This window comes from Elgaria multicarinata, chromosome 6 (assembly GCF_023053635.1).
Source record: "Elgaria multicarinata webbii isolate HBS135686 ecotype San Diego chromosome 6, rElgMul1.1.pri, whole genome shotgun sequence".
In the NCBI taxonomy this organism is placed as follows: domain Eukaryota; kingdom Metazoa; phylum Chordata; class Lepidosauria; order Squamata; family Anguidae; genus Elgaria; species Elgaria multicarinata.
Genome location: NC_086176.1, coordinates 2385692 through 2403746, shown reverse-complemented (window position 1 = coordinate 2403746; position 18055 = coordinate 2385692). Strand labels below are relative to the sequence as shown.

The window sequence follows — 18055 nt, the reverse complement described above, 5'->3', positions numbered from 1 at the left end:
GAGGTATTGGAGGGAATAGGTACAGCAGTTGCCCCCACCAAGTCCTTTCGAAGGTGTCCCCTAGGGATGCTTGTCCGTGACCTGCCCAAGTGCAGAAGCGACTGCAGATGGCGTTCTCCGGTGACGCAAATAGATCTATTGAAGGCTGTCCCCATGTTTGAAAAATCATAGTGAGTACAGACCTTGCCATCTGCCACTTGTGTGTGTCCATAAAAGTGCGGCTGAGCTCCTCTGCCAATATATTGTCCTGGCCTGCGATATGAATGGCTGATAAGGTCATGTCGTGGGCGATTGCCCGGTGCCAAATGTCCAAGGTCAGAGAAATCAGGTCCATCGACCGTGTTCTGCCTTGTTTGTTGATATGCCAAACAGCTGCCATGTTGTCTGTATGGATCTGAATCACGTGCCCTGACAACGTCTGTTGGAAAGCATGTAGTGCCTTCTGAATGGTCATTAATTCTAGAATGTTTATGTGTCTTTGTCTGTCGACATGACTCCAGCGTTCTTGGATGATAAGGTCTCTGCAGTGGGCTCCCCAGCCCGATAATGATGCATCTGTCATCAGATGCTTGGATGGAAGTGGAGGTCTGAAGTCCAACCCTTGCATGATGTTGGACATATCCGCCCACCAGAGGAGGGTCCCCTTCACAGCTGTAGGGAGCGACAGTTTGACTCGATGAGTGTCCATTGTGTTGTCGTACTCTCATAGGAGCCACAACTGCAGAGGCGTCATGTGGAGGCGCGCCCACGGTACGACACTCACCGTTGCTGCCATGAATCCAAGTAACCTTTGGACTTGGAAGGCAGATACACTCTTTGAGCAGTAGAGTTTGAGTGTGAGTGTCGTTAATGTAATGGCTCTTTCCTCTGGGAGGAAGGCTCTGGAGCCGGTTGAGTCCAGAATTGCTCCGAGGAATTTTATTCTTTGGGTAGGTTGGAGGGTCGATTTTTCCTTGTTGATATATAAACCTAATTTGTTGAGGAGGTTGATGGTGAGATGAGTGTTGTGGGTGGCTTCCTGTTTTGTATTTGCCACTATCAGCCAATCGTCTAAATAAGAGTAAATCTCTACCCCTCGAGTTTATTTATTTATTTATTTATTTAAGCATTTTTATGCCGCCATTCAGCCAAAAAAGGCTCTCATGGCGGCTTACAAAAGTATTTCTTAAGACAGTCCCTGCCCACAGGCTTACAATCTAAAAGACATGACACAAAAGGAAAGGGGATTGGGAGGGAGGAGGAGGGGGAAAAGGAAAGCAAATTCAGGCACCCCATTCTTAGTTGCAAAGTTCAGCAGTGACAGTTGAAAGTTGGCAGCAGGAGGGAGGGGGCTCTCAGCTGGAGCTGGACCCAGGCACGATGGAGAGGTGCCTGGCTGCTGCTTCCTCCCCCACTGATGGCCTCTGCAGTGACAGTTGGTAGCGGGAGGGAGGGGGCTCTCAGCTGGAGCTGGACCCAGGCACGATGGAGAGGTGCCTGGCTGCTGCTTCCTCCCTCACTGGAGTTCTGAGGAAAGCACATACCGGTGCCATGCACTTGGTGAAAACTCAGGGGGCAGTAGAAAGACCGAAGGGGAGCACTTTGAATTGAAAAATGTCTTCCCCTATGATGAATCGAAGGAAGTGGCGGCGGTCGCTGTGGATCGAGATGTGAAAGTATGCATCTTTGAGGTCGATTGCTGTAAACCAATCCCCTTGGGAGAGGAATGGCAAAATGGTTGCTAAAGAGTTCATCCGGAATTTTTTTGGGCTTGATGAACTTGTTTAGCTCTCTGAGGTCCAAAATAGGTCGTAGACCCCCATCCCATTTCAGAACCGTAAAATAATGGGAGTAGAACCCAAGTCTTAGGGTGTTTGTTGGTAATCGCTCTATGGCGCCCTTCTTTAATAGAGACTTGGTCTCTTGTAATAGAGCGTCTGTAGGTGGTGAGAACCTTGCAGTTCTGAGCGGAGGAAGGGTGGCAAAATGCAGGTTGCTTACCTGTAACTGTAGTTCTTTGAGTGGTCATCTGTGCAGTCACACTATGGGCTCTGCGCTGGTGCCGAGCTCTGCTTCGGAAAGTCTTCTCCAGCTGAGAACCGTTAATGTTTTGGTAGGAACCCTCCCCCACCGTCCATTGCGCATGTCTGCGCTCGTTCCCCGCCTTCCCCTCAGTTCCTTTGTGACCGACTATACGATCTTGGTACCGAGGGGATACCCCTTCAGTATGTGACAGCGAAGAGGGGACGGTGGGAGGGTTGTGTGACTGCACAGATGACCACTCAAAGAACTACAGTTACAGGTAAGCAACTTGCATTTCTTCTTCGTGGTCTCTGTGCATCACACTATGGGCGATTACCAAGCTAAGTACTCACCGGTGGAGGGTCGGTGTCATTGAAGTACTGAAGACAACACGGCTCTGCCAAAAGAAGAGTCCCTTCGAGAGCGCATGTCGATGTTGTAATGCTTGGCGAATGTCAAGGGGCGTGACCATGTTGCTGCTTTACAGACGTCATCTAATGAAGTCCCTCTGGCAAATGCCGTCGATGTGGAGATACTTCGAGTGGAATGTGCACGAACTTCTTTAGGGAGTTGCAGCTTGGCTATACGGTAGGCTAGCCTGATAGTGTGCACTATCAACACGGCAAGTTGTTGGGCTGAAAGTGCGTGACCTCTTTGTTTGCCACCATAAGAAATAAAAAGTCTTTCAGTTGTACGAAACACTTGTGTCCTGTCTTTGTAAAAGGCTAACGCCCTTCTTACATCCAAGCAATGCAGTCTTTTCTCCAATTCTGTCGATGGAGATGGGAAAAAGGCAGGTAAGACTATGGGTTGGTTAATATGGAAATCCGATACTATTTTCGGGAGAAAGGTAATGTCAGGTCTCATAACAACTTTATCCTTATGAAATATCGTAAATGGTGAGTCGATGCATAGGGTGGATAACTCATTCGCTCTCCTCCCTGACATTATTGCCACTAGGAAGGCAACTTTCCACGATAAGAGATGCATCGATATGGAGGCTAGAGGATCAAATGGTTTTGCGGTGAGTGCGTTCAATACCACTGACAGGCTCCAATCAGGGGTAATGGGTTTCACCGGGGGCACTAAGTTATTAAGGCCACGTTGAAATTTCTTTACTATCGGTGTAGAGAAGAGAGGTCTGTGGTCAACTTCTCCTCGATACGAAGATATGGCCGCTAAGTATACCCGGATGGATGCGTATCATAATCCCTTCTGACAGAGGTGGTGTAGGAATGTAAGTATATCGGTAATGGAGCAAATGTTTGGATCGAAAGCATGTGTATCTGCAAAATCACAGAAAGATTTCCATTTTCTAGTATATGATATCTTGGTAGAGTCCTTTATAGATGCCGAGAGCACATGTTGGACCCCTGATGGTAACTCAAGGGTGTGTGTGGTAGAATCTAAATGTGTCTTGGATGGATTCTCCATGCTGTGAGTTTCAGTCTCTGGAGGTCGGGATGGAGAATTTGTCCGTTGTTGCACGATAGCAGTGCTGGGTCCAGAGGAAGGCGGTATGTGTGACCTTTCGTAATGCGAGTCAGAGGTATGAACCATGGTTGTCTGGGCCACCACGGGGCTATTAAGATGCAATTCGTCTTGTCTTGTATGATCTTTGCCACTACTCTGGCAAAGAATCGGGAATGGTGGGACGATGTAATACAATATGCCATTCCATTTGTGAAGGAATGCGTCCCCCATGGAACCTTCTCCTATTCCTGCTCTCGAGCAGAATTTTGTGCACACAGTGTTCTCCGCAGTGGCAAATAGGTCTGTCTTGGGTTGGCCCCAGATGCAGAAGACACGGGCTACTATCTTGGGTGACAATTGCCACTCGTGATGAAGGAGATTCCTGCGGCTGAGTGAATCTGCTAGGATATTGTCGGTTCCTGCAATGTGTATGGCTGTTAGGTATATCCCTCTGGGTATCGTCCATTTTAGTATGCGAAGTGTGAGGTTAACCAGTTTTGGGGATCTGGTTCCTCCTTGTTTGTTTATGTGCCATAATACTGTGGTATTATCTGTAAGTACCTGCACATGTTAGTTTAGTAGAGCAGGTTCGAATGCCTTGAGAGCTTTCCTGACTGCTTCCAACTCTAGGTAGTTGATGTGGTTCATGGTTTTGTGGGTCGACCATTGGCCTTGAATTTGCAAGGTACCGCAGTGGGCTCCCCATCCCACCGTCGACGCATCTGTTGTTAAAGTGCGTGATGGGGCGGATGTTGAAAAGGAATGCTTTCTAGAAGATGTTGCGTGTGAGCCCACCATCGAAGGGCATACATGGGACAGTAAGAAAGTGATGCTTGGGATCTCGGTCCTTGTCGTAGTGTCGTAGAAACCAGAGTTGTAATGGCGCATGTGAAATCTCGCCCATCGAATGACCATTACAGTAGATGCCATATGGCCCAGTAGGTGCTGAATCTTGTGTGCTGAGGTGTAAGGCTGTGCAATCATGTCCCAGGCTTTGCGGGCTAGTTCTTGTGCTCGGTCCCGAGGTAGGAACGCCCTTCCTGCAATCGAGTCCAATTTGGCTCCTATGAATTTCACAGATTGGGTAGGGTGAAGAGTTGATTTTTCGTAGTTCACACAAAGGCCTAGCATTTTTAGGAGGTTCAGTGTCAAATGGATATTGTGCGATAGAAGTTCTCTGGAGTCCGCTATCACGAGCCAGTCGTCGAGATACGGGTATATCTCGACGTTGAGCATTTGGAGGTGTGCACAGACAACCGCCATGCATTTTGTGAATACACGTGGGGCTGTACTGAGACCGAACGGCAGGACCCAGAACTGGTAAACGTTGTCTCCTATGGCAAATTGTAGGAAGTGGCGGTGGGATTCTGTAATGGAAATATGAAAATATGCGTCTTTCAAGTCTATGATGGCAAACCATGCATTCTTTCTTAGAAATTGGAGGATGGTGTGCAGGGTTGTCATTCTGAGTTTTTTGGGACGAATGTACTTGTTCAAGTTTCTGAGGTCTAATATGGGTCTGAGACCCCCGTCCTTTTTCGGTACTGTGAAGTACCTTGAAAAAAAACCCTTCGAATTTTTGATTTGTGACCTGTTCTATTGCTCCCTTGAAGGATAGCATGATGGTTTCTTGGTTTAGGGTGGTGGAAGGTGTCGTGATCTTCACAATACTGAGTGGAGGGAGGGTCTTGAACTTCGATAGCCTTGTGCGATTATGTCCAGGACCCAAGAGTCCGTTGTGATATTGTCCCAAGCGTGAAGCAAAAGGGATAAGTGGTCGGCGAATGCATGGTATGCAATGTTGGCATGGTGTAAGTCAAAGACAACGTTTAGGAAGGTTATCCATCTTCTGGTGTGAGCGGAAGTGGTTGGTCTGGGCGTATGGTTTTCTCTGGAACGACTGTGCCGGTTGAAATCATGGGGTTCTATCGACAGAGGTTTTTTTGTTGATAAGGTTGGTATTGGCGAGGCCATTTACGTGGTTTTTGGGATTGAAATTGTTGATTCTGTTGGCCAATTCCCATCTTTTTTGCATTGTTTCTCGCCTTCTGAACAGTATTCATTTTCTCGTCCGTTGAGGCATTAAGTAGGCCGTCTCCATCAAACGGTAATTCCTCTATTCGTGTTCGAGCTTCTGGGGCCATTCCTGCTGACCTAAGCCAGGCGTGACGCTACTGCTCCCATCATCAACTTGGCGTAACAGTCCGTCTGGTGTTGAGTGGTGTTGATTTGCAGCTTCGCTAGTCGAGAAGCTTCAGATTGCAATGCGCGAGCTAACTCCCTGTGGTCTCTGGTAGATAGTCACACAGGGAGCCAATTTTATCCCATAAAAAAAGTTGGTAGCGGGCCATAAGAGCCTGGTAGTTTGTGACTCTCAAGCCCAATGCAGCTGCCCAGGAAATCTAATCGACGTCCTTCTTTGTCCACAGGAGATGAGTATTGTTTATGGGGTCTAGAATGGGAGGATTCGACGATTATTGAGTTGGGTCGTGAATGTGTGAATAGAAAATCCACATCCTTCTTTTGTACTCTATACATGGACTCCAGTCAACGGGAGGTTAGTGTCATTAGCGAAGGAGAGACCCATGTTTGTTTGATTGCATGTAATAATGTTGGAGCGAAGGGTATTTCTACCGGAGCTGAAGCCTCTGTAAATATAGGTTTGAATATAAGGTCTTCAATGTGATCTTGCTGTTGTTGCACGTCTACTCCCAATGCTTGTGCCATTCTCAATATTTGTTCTGCAAATGAACCCATCTCTTCTGAAGGGGATGCACGTTCCTTGGGTCCGAGATTTTTGTCGGGAGAAGGTAAAGAAGGTGCCGCTGTCGATTGAAATGATGGTTCGGAGTCATACCCATCCGCCGACTGTGGTGACCTATGAGGGCTCGGTACAGGGGCGGTGTGTTCGCTATGGATTGGTGGCTGCATAGGTGCTGTGCGTGTGTCTGCATGCATCGATGTCGTGGTGGTCTCTGGAGGTTGCGGGCGTCTGGAGTATTGCACGTCCCGTTCACGGTAGATATGCTGTCTATCACAATGATGTTCATAGTTCCGTGTCGACGGTGGATAGGAATATTCGGAGTATTCCCAGTCACAATGTGGGGACCTAGATCTACTACGGTAGGAATAATGGTGTCTGGCTGAGTAATCGTCTCTATAGATGGAAGGTGATCGGTGTCGTGACCTGGAGCGTCCGTGTCTCTCGTAGCGCTCATGCCGCGAGTAAGGCAAATTGGTGTCTCTCGATCTCGGTCATGGACTAGGACGAGGACTGGGTTGGGGTGCTGGCGATGGAAGACAATGCACTGTTTCAGCGGCATCGACAGCGTCCCTTAGAGATAGGGATGTGCCTGGTTGTTGCGTCAGGGTTGGTGGTTCTCGGATTTCACCCTCCAACATTGTGGAGAGAAGTTCAACTGCTGGGGGATCTGCCGGGTTGGAACTCTCTATAATGGGTAAAGGGCGTTCTGCTAAGGCCTTAGCTCTTCTTCTTCTTAATGCGGGTTTCAGAAGGCGGTTTGATGGTCTTAGCCTTTTTGGTAATCTTTTTTGCTGTAGATACCGTTCTAGACTGCATCGATGTTGATGGTTCAGAACGGGCTATTGATGTCAAGGTATCTGTCGACATCGAGGGTTGTGTCGGCATGGAAGTCATACTTTTTGGCTTGTCGGCGCATTGAAGCGTTTGTTTCCAAAGTTCGGCTTTAAGCCTATCAGCCTTGTGTCTTCTTGTTTGCCTTGAAAAGGACTGACAGTGATGGCACGTCTCAACAATGTGTGTCTCGCTCAGGCACAGTACACAAAGTGAGTGGCCGTCCGCTGCGGGAAGTTTGCTAGCACAGCGGACGCACTTACGGAAGGGTGCCTTAAGGGCCATACAACTAACTATAGAAGGAGAAGGAGAGAATAGATAGTGAGGATGGAAAAAGAATTGTTTTTTTTTATAGGTATAAAGATTAGGGTGAAGAATAATTGGATAGTAGAAGAAACGGTAAGAAGAAATGGTAAGATAAACTCAGCTACTCAATCTTTGGAGTAAAACGGAGAAGAACTCTCTCTGTGAAGCACCAGCTAAGGCGGTCACAAAGGAACTGAGGGGAAGGCAGGAATGAGCACAGACAGGCGCAGTGGATGGTGGGGGAGGCTTCCCGCCAAAACATTAATGGTTCTCAGATGGAGAAGACTTCCCGAAGCAGAGCTCGGCGCCAGCGCAGAGCCCATAGTGTGATGCACAGAGACCACGAAGAAGAACTCTATTTTGTAGCCCTGAGAAATGATGTTTAAGACCCACACGTCGGTGGTAATGGTGGTCCATGTGTGGTAAAAAGGGGCAAGAATTTCTCTGAATTGAGGTGAAGTGATTAGAATTATGGGACAGTCAAAGACGACATCTCTGAGCTCCATCTGGTTTGCCCTTGTTCTGTTTAAAGCGACCCGTGAACTGCTGCCTCTTGTATTGTCCTTGGGGTTGATACAGAGGGGTACGGTCCTGTGGTTGTTGTCTGGGCAGAAATTGTTGTTGGGTTCTGAGCCAGCGTCTTGGACGGAAGGGTCTTTGTGGTTGCTGTTGCCTGATTCCCATTTTCTTGGCTGTATTTTTAGCCTTTTGGACATTTTCCAATGATTCATCAGTGGAGCAGCAGAATAGGCCTTCGCCATCAAAAGGTAGGTCCTCTATACGGGTGCGTGCCTCTTGGGACAATCCCGCCGACCTTAACCATGCATGCCTCCTTAATGCAATGGAGGCAACCATCGCTTTCGAAGCACAGTCAGTTGCATGGCGTGCTGTGTTAAGCTCCTGTCGGGACAGTCTCATTGCCTCAGTATAAAATATGTTGGCTAGTTCCCTCTGATCATCTGGGAGGTAACTGGACAAGGATGCCATTTTCTCCCATAGAAAGAGTTGGTATTTTGCCATAGTGGCTTGGTAATTATGAACCCTTAAAGATAGTGCTGTAGAAGAGTAAATTCTTCTACCTAAGCCATCCAATCTATGTCCTTCTTTATCTATGGGCGCATTATGTCTCCTTTGTGTTCGCCCTTGGGAGGCTTCCACAATGATAGAATTAGGCTTTGGATGTGTAAAGAGAAAAGGGGCTGTCTTCTCCTGTATTTTATACAGGTTCTCTAGCCTCCTTGACGTAGGTGGCAGAGAGGAGGGCAGTTTCCAGGATTGCTGAGTTGTTCTTAGCAATACGGGTAAATATGGGATGGCTGCTGGAGTTGATGATTCACAGTAAACATTGTCATAGACTGGGTCGTTCAACTTCTCTAGTGGTTGGGACATCTCAATCCCCAAAGACCTTGCCATCTTCTGTACTTGGTCAGCAAAATGTGCCAAGTCTTCTGAAGGAGACACTACATCTGAGGTAGCAACTAGGTCATCTGGTGAGGGGATGGACGGTACCGGTGATGCCTCTTGTGAGGAATCAGATTGGTAGTCTTCCTCTGATAGGGCATCCAGCCTGTTTCCTGTCCCCCCCAATGTGGACAAAGGCTGCAGTGTCTGGGTCGGTACCGATATAGTCGGTACTGCCGTTTGTGTCGGCTGCGCTGCGCGCCTCGGTAGCGATGGCTGAGGCGGTGGTGGCATAGATGTGACCTCCTCTGGAGGTGGGGGACAGGAGATCGTTTCCGAAGGAGGTTTGCGGAAATGCGGGTAGGAGGCGTGTGGGCGCTCCTGAGTGTAATAGTAGTAATAATCTTGTTCTTGTCTGTGTCTCCAGTCCTCATAATAATATGGAGGGTATTGCGGGGGTTGCCAATCAGCGTAATAATCACGCCTTCTAGGTGAAGAGCGAGAGCGTTCGCCATAAACAGAATGTTGACGGCCAGAATAAATTGAAGACGGTGAACAATCGTGGGTGTTCCCGTAAGGAGATATTGGTCGGTACCGATGTGCATCGGTACCGACTGACAGGTGCGGTTCCTGTCGGTATCGAGGGGAAGAAGGACCCCGATCTGCAATGGTATTGTCCAACGAGGAACCTCTAATCTCGCCCTCTGAGATGGATGCTCTCACGTTTGAATCCTCAACCGGTATCGTGATGATCCGAAAGGGGGATGGTACTGGGGAAACCACAACCTGCTTGGACTGAGACGGAAGGGTCAGTACCAGAGGTGAAGATGGTGTAGTCCGTCTCGGTATCGAGAACGCCCTCGGTATCGAAAGCCTCGGTATCGGGCTCATCGGTAGCGGAGGGGACTTTTGTAAGGAAAGCCTCGATATCGGGCTCCTAGGTACCGTAGGTTGCTTCAGTAGCGAAGTTCTTGGTACCGGACTCTTCGGTACCGACAAAGCTGGATTGGCCAACTTTTTCTTTCCATTTTTAGCCTTCAGCTTGCTCTTTTTCTTTTGGGGTTCTTCTGCCCCACTGTGCTCTCTCGCTCTCTTAGAGATCTTCTTTGCCGCTTTTGAAGAAGCGGAGTGAGAGGAGGAGGGGGGAACTGCTAAGGCTTCACTCTGAACAGGAGGAGGTTGGGGCATAGACTCCATTTTGTTAGGAGATGTAGAGATTTGAGTCGGTCTCAGTTTATCTACTGCCTCCAAAGCCTTTTCCCAGAGAATCGCCCGAAGGCGATCTGAGCGGTTTTTTCTCGCTTGCCTCAAGAATTTTAAACAAAAAGCACAGGTTTCCATTACATGTGCTTCCCCCAAGCACAGTAAACAAAGAGAATGTCCATCTGTTTGTGATATTTTCTGTCCACAATTAGAACACTTCTTGAAAAGACCTTGATGTGCCATAAGCACCAACAACTAACTAACTAACAATTTTTTAATTTTATTTTATTTATCTAAATATACAGAAAACGTAGAAAACTGGAGTGGTAAGAGAAAGAAAGGAAAAAATGAAAGATTTTTCAGCTGAGGTATAAATACCCAAATGAGAAGTCTCCAACAAGCTGTTGACCCACAGGCGGTTGAATAGAACTGAGGAGATAGGGCGGGAACCCCTGAGCATGCTCAGTGGACGGCGGGGGAGGGGTTCCCGCCCAAAAAAGGTTTTCAGCTAGTGAAGTTTCTGAAGCTGGCCCTGCGCAGGCGCAGAGCCTCCATAATGTGTGATGCACAGAGACCACGAAGAAGAACCACCAGATTTCCTAGTTTCAGTTTTTTTAAAAAAGCAAGTCTTTAGCTCTTGTAGAACCTGAAATATGAAGCAAAATGTGCAGCCACTATTCTGCCTATCATTTTGTGAGAATCTGCCCTACTTCCACCATTTAGTGATTTTAGTCAATGAATGAAGTCATGGCAATGGTTAACACATCTCTGTGTTATGCCTTTTGGTGGGCTTCTCTGTTAGGAAGTAACTTCAGCCTAAAAACCCCATCTATTGTGTGTTGCCTGTAGAGCGGAGCCTAGCAGTGGGCTGCAAACTGAGTAGGCCAGCGGCCGCACTCCTACAACAAAATATTAACCATGCCCTTCCAGGCCTGTAATGGCCTTTAATCTGGGGTGAATGAGTCATGGAAAGACTTGAGGATTTCAACTGTGGGTAGAAAAACATTGCCAGGATATCAGGTCTATCCACTGAAAAACACAGAGGGGTAGATCTACAAATACCTCAGAAGCCAAGTCTACCTGTCTTGGTATACTGGGTTCCCAGGTTTTATTGCTGTTCAGCTACCAGATCTACCAGAAATCATAGACCTGTTCTCTGATGTTTTAAACATGTGCAGCCATAGACAAAATGTACAGTTCAAGGAAAAATACAAAATTTCAAAAGAACATTGCTGCAGCTCCCTGCAAAATTTCTATTGTTAGCTGAAACAAAAAGTGGCTGATAATAATGTGAAAAGTAAAGTGAATAGACCAGACTCCTCTAGAACCCTGAAACCTGTTCAAGCATAGTAATTTCTCATTCCACTGCTAAAGATACTCCACACAGTCTCCATTGCTACTCTCTAGAGCTGCCTTTCACAACATATTCAGATGTTTTAGGCTTCAACTCCAACCAGCCCCAACCAGCATGGGCAATGGTCTGGAATGCTGGGGGAGATGGTGGTCTAAAACACGTGCAGGGTACCAGATTGGGGAAGGCTAGCGAGCGTTCACCAATGTTTTCCGAGATGTTTCTGAGATGGACATGTCATGTGAACTTAGATAGCTCTACTGTTTTTGCACATTTATTTTTTTCTCTTGTTCCTAGGTATGTGTTTTTATCCCTCATGCCAAATACAGTTTTGTTGGAGTTCATGATGCTTCTTGAATATAACACTCTTCTACATTAGTGCTGTTCAATTCCAGGGATTGTCTACTATTCTGTGTAGGCTTCTAAATGTCATGGAATGTGATGCTTAGCAAAAAAGAGCGCACACAAGGAAATTGCACTGGTGTGTTGTAGTTGGATGCAAATTACAAATTGCTGTGCATTCCTCCCCCCCCCTCGCCCCCGGGTTGGAAAAATTCCTATGGATGCCCATGATTGCAATGTCTCCTGAGGTACAGGGAAGGAGCTTGAGGGGTATGAAATGATGCTTCGTAAGCCTGGTGGGACAAGATGGCAGAAGGGGAAGATCAAGGGACAGAGCCTGGTGGTCATGGCAGAGCCAATAAGCAAAAACTCTCAAAAAAAGCAAAAAATACCATGACTCCTCATCCTGAGATTTTTGTCCTTCCTCTGGAGAACCTGACTTGAAACCTAGCACTATAATTCGAGACTCTTACTGACGCTAACAGAATGCTTTTTAGAGTGCAACCCGATGCATATTTTAGACAGAATAAAGTCTTAAATTTCCTAGTATTCTCCAGCCAGCATGGCTGGCTGAGGAATGCTAAAAGTTGTAGGACTTTATCTAAACATGCATAGGATTGCACCTTTAGGCCCTTACTGACACGACAACCTACAAAATGCAACAGAATAGCATTGCAATAGACAGACTGCTTTCAACAACATAACCTTTGAGCTAGACCAGTTTTTTGTTTTTGTTGAGGCATTTTGAACAAAAATTTATAGATATATTGATTTGATTTTGCCCAATTTTCCACCAAGAAAAGTGACACTCAAGTCGCCTTACAATAATAAATAAAACTAGATTAAAACAATAATAAAACAAATGCACAAAACCACAATTAGAAACTCATCAACAACAGAATAAAAGTGACAATCTGCCTAACAGATCCACTTACATGCCAAAGGCCTGCTGCAATAAAAAGGCCTTCGCCTCCCAGCTGTAGGAGGCAAGGAGTTCCACAGCTTGGGATCAGCCACTGAGAAGTCTCTCTCTCTCTCTCTCTCTCTCTCTCTCTCTCTCTCTCTCTCTCATTGCCACCAAATGTGCCTCTGAAGGCATCGGCATCAAAAGAAGGGCCTCTCCTGAAGATCTTACGGACCCGAGCAGGCTTGTATGGGAGAAGGTGGTCTTTCAAGCCACATGGGCTTAATGGGTCACAACCAGCACTTGGAATTGTGCCTAGAAACAGATTGTTAGCCAGTGAAGCTGTTGTAACAAGAAAATAATGTGCTCCTTGTAACTGGCCCTGGTCAACAGTTTGGCCATAGCATTCTGGGCCAGCTGAAGTTTCCAAACAGTTTTCCAAGGCAGCCCAACATAGAATGCATTGCTGTAGTCCCAGCAGGGTGTAACTAAGGTGTGCATGACCACAGCAGAACAGGCACTAGCCAAGTACTCCCCCTTCTGCTTTTTATGACAAAAAATAGTATGGTTGCAAATAAAGATAAAAGTAGCAGCAGATGTTATTTTACTTCTAACTTTTAAAAGACTTTGTAGTCTTTTTGCATTTGCACATCAACGGTCCAAGAAACACATGCACTAAGAAACAAAATGTAGTTTAAACGTTACATACTCTTTAATATTCACTACAACCTGTTTAAAAGAAGAGCAATGTGCTAACATTTTAAAGCCAGGAGGGATTCTGAGTTCACTACATAACATGTTTGATGCAGCTTGTTTATGCAACATTCTGACAGATACAATTAATCTTGTGAAAACAATGTAGATGTTGCATAATAGCATATTATCTTTAAAGGCAAAAAACACATTTTTTACTGAGAGAATTAACAGTCCATTAAAACACAATCTTAGGATGCAAATGAAAGCTTGAAAAGAACAATGTGATATTCTACATTGGAGGGGGTAAATCCTCTCAAATTGATGTGTGTAAAAGGGAATTTCATTCTGTGAAATAAGCCTATGCTCCAGGTGAAAGGTTAAGAACCGCCCAGCCCCCCAACATTCCTGCATGGCGGATTTTAAGTGCATCTTAGACAAAGGAAAAACTTTCAACCAATCAGCGTTGAACATAAGCTGTGATATATAACTTTCTCCGCTGTGGCACCCCGGTTGTGGAACGAGCTCCCCAGAGAGGTCCGCCTGGCACCTACACTGTACTGCTTTCAGCGCCAGCTGAAGACCTTTTTATTCACTCAGTATTTTAACACTTAATTTTAACTTAAATTTAAATTTTACTGTTTTAACTCTGTATTTTAATCTTATATCAACTTTGCTGTGTGGTTTTATCCTGGTTGCGCTTTTTATACTGTATTTCGTAATTGTGTTGGGTGTTTTATTGTGGTTTTAATTTTTGTGAACCGCCCAGAGAGCTTCGGCTATTGGGCGGTATAAAAATGTAATAAATAAATAAAATAAATAAATAAATATGAAGTGTATTCACCTTACCTAGTAGTCAGTAAGTAGTGTAACCTAGTTTGTTTAACTTAGCACGGGCCAGTAAAGTCCATTAGAGATAAGCAAACTGATATTACTTACAAAGTGATGTAATCAGAGTCTATATATTCTAGGATCCCTTTGTTCGGGGAACTCTGAATTTGCATTTTGCGCTGGAGTTCCATGTTGCAACATTAATTTACGAATAAATCTTAACTTGCATTCTCCAACCTGGTGTGTTCATTGGCAAAGTACACGCCGAGAAAGTGACCTACTCGCCCCCCCCCATTCTGGGGGCTATCAAAATGAACGGGGGCACACTTCAAAGTAAAGCAATAATGCAAATAGTACATACCTCCCACAAATGCATCTCCAGCTCCATTGGTGTCAACGATCTCACTCTGGTCACTAATTAAGACTGGGAAAGTTTGTACTTCATTTTCTACAAGGGAAAATTAAAGGGGGCATCTTAGAATATATGTGGTAAGATCCTAAGTTACAACATTGTAAAGAAGCAACAATTGATGAATAACCTCATATGATATTCATGGATCAGAGCTTCTGCAGTTCATGGAATCCATAAAAAAGACTTAAAATCACCTGGAATGTGAAAAAGAAGTAACAACCATGGTATTTCCTTCCTTCTAGAAGGAAAAAACACCATGGAACTACATACCTTTTGTAAAAAGAACCTGAGTACTGATTATGTTTAGCTTTAGAGCCACAATGGAAATGTTTTCTAGCCTTGTTTTCCATATTTTGCCTTTCTGCTGGCATTCTAGAGTCTGGTTTAAAAATTGTGTTCTTGAATGTACCATTGTCCATGTACCTTATCACGTATGGGTCACTTTAGAGGTCACAGATTAAATACATGCTACTAATTAATTAGCTAGGGCTTTCCATGGGGTAATGTCATAAGGATGTGATAAAAACATAATCACCACATTGTTAATGTGTAAATTAACAGAATAAAAAGCAGCCTTTATTATTATTATTATTATTATTATTATTATTATTATTATTATTATTATTTTATTTGTATCCCGCCTTTTGCCCAATGCTGGGCCTCAACTCAAGGAGCATTAGAGAAACAGAGTGGATTGAGCTTTGCTAGACAGTAATGATAACGAACAAGCACCCTCTGTCAGCCCCTGTCTCAGAAGACAACCGGAAGTTTCTTTACTGGTTTTTTTTTAAAAAAATATTTAGACAGACTATCAGGACAATGCAGCATGAAGCAACAAAACACATAGTTTTAAAAATGTTTCAGAAGGTTGTATAAGTAGCATGCAAAGTAGTTCAGACAGGGAAGTAAAGTAATAAAAGCACTTCAGAATTCCATCCTTATATCCAATCTTTATGCCTCTTAACAAGGAGAAATGTAGTAGGACTGTCATTGGATTAAAAAAGCTTTAAAAGTATAACCCTATATAGACACTTACCTGGAAGCATTTCCCATTGAACTGAACAGGACTGCTTCAGAGTAGGCATGAACAGGATTGCAGCGATAGCTGCCTAATCAGATAAATTTTAACAGCTTCATTACTCAGCTGTTTTAGAATGTTTTTTAGGATGTTTTAACAATGTATATTATGTTTTAATTCAGTTTTATGTATTTTACCGTTTATTGTTGTTGATCAAAATGGAGAGGCGATAAGAAATACATTTATCATCTTCATCATCTTCATCATCTTCTTAAATTGCATACAAGAAAAACAATAGCACACTTTCTACCTGTTTTTAGATGATGCAACACCTTAGAAGAGGCATTTCTCCTTCTGACTCTCACAAGAGGGAATGCCTCTTCTAAGATAGTGCTTGAAAGCTGTAGGTTTTATAAGTCTTTGAAAGAAAAATGAACTAAAAATGTTTAAAAATGAATAATTATTAACTTTTTTAGTTGATGCTTTTAATTCATTAATCTAACCAAATCAACTAAAGGCTGTAGCTCTACTTTTTATGCATGGTTAATGCAGCTTGTATTCTTCCCTTGCAGCAAAGTGATCCCTGAACTTGAACCACTTCCATTTCCAGTGTATTCATAAATATATTCTGATCTGTTGCAACAAAGGAAATACAAATATTCATGGGCATTCTTTTTCACCTTTGCCTGCCACATTCTGTAAAGTGTTCCCTTCCTTTCCCCAGAGAACTTGCAAGAGATGTCCCTTTATAAAATGGGTGGGGACTCCCCAGGCCACAGGACAAATATGGCCTATAGAGGTTCCCCAGCCAGCTTGCAGAGGCTTGGTTTCTCTCTGCGAGTCCCTCACATTCCCAAACCCTGCCAGCTCCTGAAGCTCCACCCCTTGCCTGGAGGCTACTGGAGGCTTGAGAAGGAGACGAATCCCCTTGTTATCACCAACCTGTGGTCGTAGATAACAAGGGGGGTTCCTTGAGGCCGTGGTAGCTACGCACTCAGCTGGCTTTGGCGGGAGCTCCTGCAAGGGCGTTCTGAGTGTGCTTCCCTCGTATTTCTCATCCTCTGCACAGGATACAACAAGCAGGAGCAAAGACAACTGCACCATCAATTGGTGCTTACAGGACCTCCTTCAACTGCCGGCCAAGTGTGCTTTGCTCGTCTTTCATCTTCCCCTTGCAAGGAAGGGGAGGGATGAGTGAAGCTGGGTTGAGCATTGAGCCAGTGCTTGTTGGAGGCAGTAACATTTTCAGGTTATACTTGCACCGTTTTAAAATATAGGAACAACCATGCTTATCTCTCTAGAACATAGCACTAAAGGTGGCTTTGGTACAATAGCTATGCTGCTTCAACTTATCACCTTTTATCAGCACCTTTTATCAGCTTAGGTTGGTATACCAACTGCGCCCTTATCTGGACGGAGTTAGCCTAGCTACAGTTATCCATGCTCTGATAACCTCTCGTTTGGATTACTGCAATGCGTTATACATGGGGCTGCCTTTGAAAACAGTCTGGAAACTTCAACTGGTACAAAACAGGGCAGCACGTTTACTAACAGGGACTGGCCAACGAGACCACATTACGCCAGTCCTTCTCCAGCTTCATTGGCTGCCAGTCCATGTCGGGGCCCAATTCAAAATGCTGGTATTAACATTTAAAGCCCTAAACGGCTCAGGGCCAGGCTATCTGAAGGAACGCCTCCTCCCATATGTACCTGCCCGGACCCTAAGGTCATCCTCAGGGGTCCTTCTCTGCGAGCCCCTGCCAAAGGAAGTGAGGCAGGTGGCTACCAGGAGGAGGGCCTTCTCTGCTGTGGCACCCTGGCTGTGGAATGAGCTCCCTAAGGAGGTTCGCTTGGCACCTACATTATACGCTTTTAGACGCCAGGTGAAGACCTTTTTATTCTCCCAGCATTGTAACAGTCTATAAATATATTTTAACTTGGTGTTTTAAATTTGTAATTTTGCATTGCTGCTGTTTTTATCTGGTTGAGCTTCTATATTGTATTTTATATTATGGTTTTATACTGTTGTTTTATACTTTGAATGGCTCCGGCTATTGGGCAGTATAGAAATGTAATAAATAAATAAATGTAATAAATAAATCATGAAAAAAATACTACAAATCAGATGGCAGTTAGAAACGTTTCCAGAAGAGCATGGCTATGTGCACAGTGCAGCTGATACAAAATGGCCGTGAGCCAGAAGGTGCATGCAATGAGTCTTCCAAATCACCACTTTCCAAGAGCAATCTTCCACACTGCCCTCCAACCCAAATACTTATCGTGAAGAGTTACAAAAGCAGCCTAGAGCTGCTCAATGGAAAATGTGAGCTTGCACACAAGGGGCTAGCTAAAACTGCACAGAAAATTTGTTCATGAAGGTTCTTCTTGAGTAAGTTTAAGCTCCTAATTAGGGGGTGGTTGTTAGAAAGTTATAAGCCAAATAGTTCTGCCCCTAGCCTTAGTAATATGGAATTGTTTTTGTAATTTTCAGGTTGCATGGCTCCTTACCCCACTAATGACTGAAG

The 18055-nt window shown here is 44.9% G+C and overlaps 1 protein-coding gene across 2 annotated transcripts in view; it reads right to left on the bottom strand.

Annotated features, from left to right (window-relative positions):
• Positions 1 to 18055, bottom strand: part of ADK (adenosine kinase) — a 518244-nt gene that overhangs the window by 27087 nt on the left and 473102 nt on the right. For both annotated transcript variants that reach the window (XM_063128876.1, XM_063128877.1), the window contains exon 10: positions 14462 to 14548. In XM_063128876.1, the coding sequence (XP_062984946.1) occupies positions 14462 to 14548 (87 nt within the window). The remainder of the gene's footprint in view (positions 1 to 14461; positions 14549 to 18055) is intronic.